The sequence below is a fragment of the Rhodamnia argentea genome, chromosome 11, assembly GCF_020921035.1.
Source record: "Rhodamnia argentea isolate NSW1041297 chromosome 11, ASM2092103v1, whole genome shotgun sequence".
In the NCBI taxonomy this organism is placed as follows: domain Eukaryota; kingdom Viridiplantae; phylum Streptophyta; class Magnoliopsida; order Myrtales; family Myrtaceae; genus Rhodamnia; species Rhodamnia argentea.
In genome coordinates this window covers 16,545,643-16,553,927 of record NC_063160.1, presented here as the reverse complement: position 1 = coordinate 16,553,927, position 8,285 = coordinate 16,545,643, and the positions used below count along the sequence as shown (strand labels likewise).

General features: G+C 40.4%; 1 protein-coding gene across 1 annotated transcript; it reads right to left on the bottom strand.

Annotated features, from left to right (window-relative positions):
* Positions 1-389: 389 nt before the first annotated feature.
* On the bottom strand, positions 390-2,061 carry LOC115727175 (transcription factor PRE5-like). The gene is made up of 2 exons (XM_030657340.2): positions 1,641-2,061; positions 390-776 (listed from the first exon to the last, which is right to left on the bottom strand). The coding sequence occupies exons 1-2, from the start codon at positions 1,764-1,766 to the stop codon at positions 627-629; spliced, it is 276 nt and encodes a 91-aa protein (XP_030513200.1). The 5' UTR covers positions 1,767-2,061; the 3' UTR covers positions 390-626.
* Between the last annotated feature and the right edge of the window lie 6,224 nt (positions 2,062-8,285).

Here is an 8,285-nt window from a genome sequence, read left to right as displayed (position 1 = left end):
CTTGTCATTTTGTAGAGGATTATAGTTAATTGAGCATCGCTCTCTAAGAGTTTTAATCTTAGTTTGTGCACAGGCAACGGATTGAAACAGGCATAACTTCTCAGTTCTCTAGAGGATAAGAAAATTCATTTGTTCAGAATGACAAGTTTCTTGCATTCAATCTAAATTTTTGTGGTGGTTTCCGACAAATGAAGAATGAATTCTTTATCATTGTCTTCTTCCGTTTCAAAATCGGTACAGTCACGAGGAAAATCCATGCACCTTGTTGTAGTTTTCAAAGTCTCAAATGTCCATGAAAAGCAACCTTTCAACGAACGATCCCCACCAGCAGTTTGGCTCATGCATCCACAATCTACCTCAAGCATATTATAATATAGGGTCTTGAGGGGTGCATGCAAGTGCTTTTTTATTATATAATCAACGCCTAATTACACTGCACTGTACGTCCGTACAGGAGAGACTATGTCTAGTTCCATGCTAGCCCTTGTCTTGATTCTAGTGATATGATAAAAACCACCCAAAGGAAAGAAAATAATGAAGGGAAAACGAAGCTAGTTGGAGAAGCAGAACACAAGCTGGTTCAGTAGACGAAGGGCTCGACATGATAAACATTAATCAGGAGAGTTTTATATTAAGCTCCTAATGATGGCGGCCTCGGGACTATCGGGATCGATGGTGGACAAGAGCTGAGAGAGCCGCTCGCTGAGGTCGTCCACCTCCTTGTGCAAGTTCTTTATGTAGTTGCAGGTCTCTTGCAAAACCTTCGACGCCGGTACCTGTGGAGAAAGAAACGATCGGCGCGTCTAGCCATTAGCGCATGTGCACATGTCGGGTCAAACTTTTACATGGGTCGACAATGTTTCCCGCATAATTTATCTTTAGACCAACACTTTAGCCTCCTCATGGAGACCAATTATTCCGACCAAATGGCCAAGGGGATTACTGGTCAGGTTGAATGATCATTTAGTTCTCTGTCTAGCTAGGTCACTTGTTAGGGAAGTTTGGAAGCATGAGTATGTCTTCTGTTGACAAATATATCCGTACGGATGCTAATGGGATTGAAAAGGCGTTGATCTTGTGTCCCTTCCAAATGCCCCAGAGCTGTGGTAATTAATTCCTACTTCAGGTTTGATGTTTATACCCATCCAGGACCAGGACTACCTTATGTGCATAAATATCACATAATGGATCTACATAGTTGTTTATTAATATCCAGACAGGCGATATCTAACATGCATTTATACGGACCGACGAGTGTACGTACATTCTTCAGTACACAAGTATATGTACATGCTCAAATAGGACAGTGCTGACTGAAAATCACTAGTAAGTAGGACATACAATCGAAGTGGCACATCAAAAGTGCAAGTTTAAAAGCCAAACAAGCTTAGCACATACAAGCAACGAAATAGAAAAACAACATACCCGGTATATCAATATAGAATGATATGATTCATGATCGCCATAGAATGTCTATGACCACTTATCTACTGAGCTCGACTTTGGGGAAAATGTTTTAAATCTACGCTGAGTAATTAGCTTTATTAACTTTGGGGCGTGGGACTGAGTAGGGACTACGAGCATTGATGTCCCTTCACTCGCTAGAGATGGAGAGAGAGAGAGAGAGCTGCTTTATGTACCTTATCGGAGCGTCGACTATCGCGGATCTCGGGAAGAAGTTGGCGCAACTTGGACACCAGATCAATGATCTGATCATCGCTGATCCTCGAAGACCCGCCGGACTGCCTCGACCTTCTGCTGGACATGGTGGCTAAGTCGGTTCAAGGTATATGTCTATGACAATGCGCGCAACCTCTTATATATCCCCAGGGGAGGGACAGAGACTCTAATGGAAGCGAGGAAGAAGTGCTTCAAGAGGAGGGAAGAAGGAAGGGGGAAGTGAATGCAGCTGCAGCTAGATACTACAAACTACAAAGGTACCATGATAGAAATTTGTAGAAAGTGACGAAGAGAGTTATAAAGAACGAGGACCATGTCGCGCGCTCACAGAGAGGGAGGGAGAGAGAGTACAAAAGACAGAGACAGCGATGTTTGCTATGAAGAAGACAAGTGCATTGAAGAAAGGAGCAGACTAGACTTCCTCTGACACGAGAGAGAGAGAGATAGATGAAGCTTCTCTCTCTCTCTCTCTCTCTCTCTCTCTCTCTCTCTCTCTCTCCTTTATAAGGGGTTGTTCCCAAGTTGGGGAAGGAGCACAAGTGGTATTAGAGAAAGATGTCTGTTCTTGAGCAAACAGAGTGGGCCTGCTTGTGTTTGCCTCATAATGCACAACGCCATGTGATCATCTCCATGGCGGGGACTCCGATCTTCTGTATAATTTCCCTTTGGTGAGCTTGCAAATCTCCTCACCAAATCAGTTTGTGCCACTCCACCAAGTTCTTGAAAATCATTCTTTTTCTTTTTTGGCAGCAATTTACAAGATTTAGACCCTATTGTATATAATTTAAGACAGAGACTCGTGAAAACTTAATCGAATTTCAATTTTTTTTTACGGTGATTGCTTGGTCTATTATGTCGATATATAGTTGTATGGTGAGCTTATAAACAATTGCTTGATGGTTTCTCCGGTTTTTCCATGTGATCACACGAATCCGATACCATGTTAGGTTTAGAGAAATAGATAATGGAATGGATGTAGAGAGAGAGATTGCAATACCATGTTAGAAAGTTTAATCGAAAAGCTTATACTTATAGTTGGAGGGAGACCACATGAATATAAAAAACATATGAGACCCGTTGTTAGGTGATTTGAGACAATAACTACAACACATATGACGTAGATGAAGGCGTAATTCAATATTTAACTATCCTAACACTTCCAATTCACGTTTTTTGTCTAGTATTAAGCGTGGAAATATTTCATTATGAGGCAAATAGAGGTCTAAAAGGATTTGAATCAGAACCCCCTGCTCCGATACCATGTAAGATTTTATAAGATCGCTGTGAACTATTCTAAAAACTTAAGTTGTTAGATGAAGACGTGGTTTAATATTTAATTACTCTAACATATCTAATTTAGTTTAAAGATATGAAATATATGAATAAAATAATCTCTCCTGTGGCAGATTCCATTTACAAGGAGCCTGTTTTAACTTTTGCTAAGAGATCAAGTATCAAGGAAAAATATTTATTAACCATCTCTCTCTCTCTCTCTCTCTCTCTCTCTCTCTCTCTCTCTCTCTCTCTCTCTCTCTCTCTCTCTCTCTCTCTCTACATGTTTATCTTATGGTCGTTTAAGGGAAGTCTCCCTCTCCCTCATCATATAATTCTTTTCCTTGTCAATATTTGGGACATGACTGCGTGAGTGTTGCACAATGTCAAAGCCCAAGTCACATGCCATTTCCCTGGTACACACGACACGACAAGTGTCATGTCACCAAGTATAGTACACTAATTTATGCAAGAGTTTTAATTCGAGATCGCAAAACAAAGATGGATATGAAAATCTTTTCCATGGCCCTTTTTATTTTGTTGGGTCAAGCAGAGTCACGTGTTGGTGGAGATAAAAACTGGAGGACCTTCCTTTAGGACCCCCCCCAAGACAAACACTCCCATTGTATGAACATGAATAGCTTTTAGTACAACCACCTTAAGTTTGGGCAACAACCAACAAGGGCCATCACGACATGGTCATTCCGGGCATCTTAGTGTGATGTTTTATGTTCTCTCCTCAATTATTCAGATGCTTCTAGGAGTGGATCCAACCAATGGTAAATCGTTAGCGATGGCGGGGAATGATGCTTAACCAACAATGGTCTTTCGGTGTGGTCCAAATGAGTCATTGATGATTGTGTACAGCAGGCCGTTGGCGCAAGCTTCCTTAAGCCTAATCATTCACGGACGCTAGAATTCTTATCGAGATCATGATGAGAAAAAATATATATGTGTGTGACACCCTGATTCAAAAAGTTGCAGATTTAGAAATCCGTACGAATGCTTCATTCATGTTCGGTCATCAAATTCGTAATCTTCTAACTCGTATGGTTATGAAGTATCGAAACCAAAGATCAATCAAGTTTTTTGCTTGATGGGTTTTCGATGGCTGGCCGATGATCCAATTTCGTCTTGATAAATCCATCTTTGTGGTCCACCTTTCAAGGTGCCTAGATCTTTCTTCTTGTCGAAAGAAGGTACACGTTCATATTGCGAAAGCAACGCCGGACAAAGCATGCGAATGCGATCTACACGCCCCATGTCCATATGTGAACGTGGAATTGACGTTACATCATGGGTTATCAGGATCTTCTTCTGTCTTTGAATCGAGGCAAGTGTGAGTTCACTTTCCCTGATTTTCTTGCCCAAAACATAGGATCAACGATGATGTTAAAAGATCAGCTGGAGGGATTAAGGCAGGGGAGATCACATTTTCCCCTATAGGACAGAAGTTGATTTAGTGTGGCCCATGTATTTATATTTCCTGGTTTTGTCGTCGGAATTTAAGTGATTGTTGTTGCTGCTGCTGCTTCCCATTGAAAAGGCTCACCATCTTCCTTTAAAAGCCAGTCTTTTCGCTTTCTTTTCCTTCGCTTTCTTGCTTCCGGCGGAGGAAGCATCGGCCAGACCAAATTAATCAACACTGAATATGAAATAACTACGTCAACAGTTGCGGTACCCTTTCTAATTGACTATTCTGGGTGTTATTCGGTGTTAGGTTTTGGACTCCTTTCGTTTCACGAAAAATGAATGATTATATTTTCTTAAAAATGATATCTTATATCGCTTCCAAAGAAGTAGGAACGAGAAATACATTCATATCGTTTACGAAAATGTTTAGACATAATTATTGTGGATAGTTGACTAATTATTTGAGGCAATGACCAATCATTTTTGAAAAATATTATTCCAATTGTTCATTTTTTCTCGAACATACGGAGCCCGATTGCTATTTAAAGCTAATCTCTCATGCTCATTCATTTGCTATTCATCCATGCCATACTAGATAATTCAAGGGGCATTTTTTTTCTCTTTGTAATTAAGAGGTGAAGTTGTTGAGGCTGACAATAAAACCTAGAGAGGGCAAATAGGTTGATCGGAAACTTTGGAAAACTTATGTGGGATATAACTTGTTATACTTATAGCAGAAACATATTGATAATACCAACATATGGGTGCTTCTATCAAACATATACATATAATAATGAGCAGATAAAACATAGCACACATAGATAAATAGTATTTGGCTTATAACCAAGCCTACGTCCACTCTCCACGCTCCCAGCCTTAATATCGACAGGGAGAAAATTGTCCAATCAATCCAAAACTATTTAGTTCTCAACATTTCGCGTGAAACTTCAATGTAGTTTTTCCGGTCAATTTTCGAGGGAACATCACTTATATGAGGTGTCTCACATAGGATGGCTAGCGATGGCTAAATTGCCACGTCAGCATCTTCAGCGAAAATTGACCAAAAGAGCTAACTTGGAATTTTGCGCAAAAATCTAGGACCAAATTGAAAAAATTGAAAAGTTAAGAATTGAATTGGCATACGTACAATAGGTCTAGGGCTGATTGAGTAATTTCCCCCACCGGCTAGTATCCAATAATAATCTCAATAGGTGTTACAACACATCAAGTGCCACTTCTATCACACGATGGAACACACTTTCAGAACGCAAGTCATACTATTACAACTGTATACTTCTCTTACCACTGATTACAAAACAACAAAAAGCTCTACAACGGAGAGAATATCAAACAAATAATAGCATAGCTTGCTCGCTACAGAAAGAAGATGATAATAACAGAGTAGGCTTTCTCAATCTTTCCCCCAACCCCTCCTAGCTGCTTTGATCCTCTTTATATGAATGTTCCTTCTACAATCTATCCCTTGCAGATCCTTTTGAAGGGTTAGGAGCCGTTGGCAGTTGATAGGAGCTGCTGTCCGAGGTTCAGGCCCTCATTACAGTCTAAAAACCTATTGGCAAATGCAGGGTTTCCCAAATGAAGTCTACCACTATTGTTGCATCAATTGTTCCTCTAATTGTTTGAGCAAAACCGGCAGAGCTGTTCTGACTTATCTCCAGACTTCTTCCCTCGAATCCAAGCCTTGTCAACGGCTGTTTTCTTCCCGCTACTTGAGTAAAGTCGGACTCAAACAAAGAAGTCAATTCCCAATCGAAGTCGACATGCGAGTCGATTCGAGCTCGAGCATGACAACATATCGACTCGACTCGGCTACATGACTTTACATCTGTAATCGTACCAAGTCCCGAGTAACTTAAGTTTCAAACGAGCTGGTATGTGAAAAGAATCGTGCCCGTACATAGACAGCCCATCAACTGCGCTAAGGACAAAAGCAACTGTGATGAGCTCAATTAAGAGCCGTCCACGAATAACTCTTTCGGCTCTCTCTTCCTTAATTAAACACCCTAATCCAAAAATTCTTTGTGTTTCTTGCTCAAGACACAGACCTGAAAGCTTTCAATTGAACCTCCGACAACCCAACCATCTCTGATTTGCTGGTATCATTGTCTATACATGAAAACAAAGTTAGTCCTGCCTCTGCACAAGTCAAAAATGATGCTTGCTTTGTTTTGTGGCGAGGCCGAGGACGTGGTTAATTAAGATTGCCGACATGTACTTAATGGTGTCAAATCACATGCATTAATTTATAATATATGGTTTGCAGGGCCATGTTTGTTCTCCAACAGCACGCATTTGCCCACCCCCCCCCTCCAAACCCCTCTTTTTATTTTACTTAATTTGATCATGCATTAATTGCATGGATAATCATGATTCCAAACACGGGCAATTAATATTTTTATTGTTTTCCTCGAGTGAGCTTGCTTTTGACTGTCGTTTTCTAAGTTCAACACATGTGGGTGACAACATTCATGTCTTTTGCTAGTCCTTTTTGAGAAAAGCCTGCTTGCTTGATCCTCGATATCTCTAAGCACAATTAATTAAGCTTTAAACACCCAATTGTACGAAACTCCCATAGCTTAGATTCAACTCTTCCTTGTTGCGGAAAATACTAGGAAAGATCGTAGCAACATAAATGGATGGCGTTGAAAGCACGTAGAAAAGGCCAAATACCTTTATTTAGGAAGATAGCTCAATGAGATCCAAGTTCAAGTTCATCAACATATTCAGTTAGACCCAACTTTACTTAAAAACCTTAAGACAATGAGTTATGAGTTGACTAGCATATATTAACTCATGGATTTTAGCAATCTTCTTAGTCTCCCCTTTTTATTTTATTTTTTTCCTTTTTTAATTCCTTTCTCTCTCTCTTTCTCTCTCTCTCTCTCTCTCACTCTCTCTCTCTCCTCCCCGCTCTCCTCCGAGTCGGTTCTTGTACCTCGGCAACCGGCCAAAGGTGAGGGCCTACGAGGTCGACCTTGCCTGCCCTCATCTCCGATCGATTGCCGAGGTCCGGCAATCAATTGAAGGAAGAAGGAAGGAAAAAAAAAAAAAAAAAAAAAAACAAAAGAAAAATTAAAAACGTGTAATTTTAACATATAATTTAGAGTTATCCACATCATCGTCGGTCGTACCACATCAGCAATTTTCAGCAACAATTGATCGGATGTCATGAGTTAGCATAAACGCAAAAAGTTTAGACCTCAATCGGGAATATATATAGTTAGGACTAACTTGGCTTTATAATAGATTTAGGACTCTTTCGATAATTCTCTCCAGTCCACTTTCATCCCCCATCTCTCTCCAAAGTCATGTACCATCGACTCTAATACCATATGTTGGAAGGCACAATAGAAGCACAACACATTTGGGGAGATCATCAAGAAAGAGCCGATGTCCGAGCTTGTCAACATATCCGGGGTTGACCTACATTCGCTCATAAGTTTGAGTTAATGAGTTATAGGTCAATTAGAATATATTATATACTCCACACCATATCAATTCTCCATTGAGATGCTTTTTTCTAACACTCCCCAGATGTGTCCCGTAACGGATATCTCGAAGGGTACATAGTGTTGATGTAGATGTCCATGTGATATTTAAATTTCCAGGAACAAATTAACCCCCTAAATCATGGATTAACATAGGATGCGACTGCAAAGAAGGCATTTCCTCCATGCCCCCTGACTTTCTGGCCTTTGCTATGAGAAATCATTGTCGCATTAGTCCCTCTAATTCTCCTTCTTTCTCATAAAGCTGAGGGTATCGAGGGGCAGCTGGTAAGTAACTGATCGACTTCCTCATCATTGTGCATGCGACACTAGATAATTGCAGAATTAAAACTGAGTCTGAACTTTTGTGGGTGATTCCAGTGAAGTCATCGATACGCGGAGATCATATAT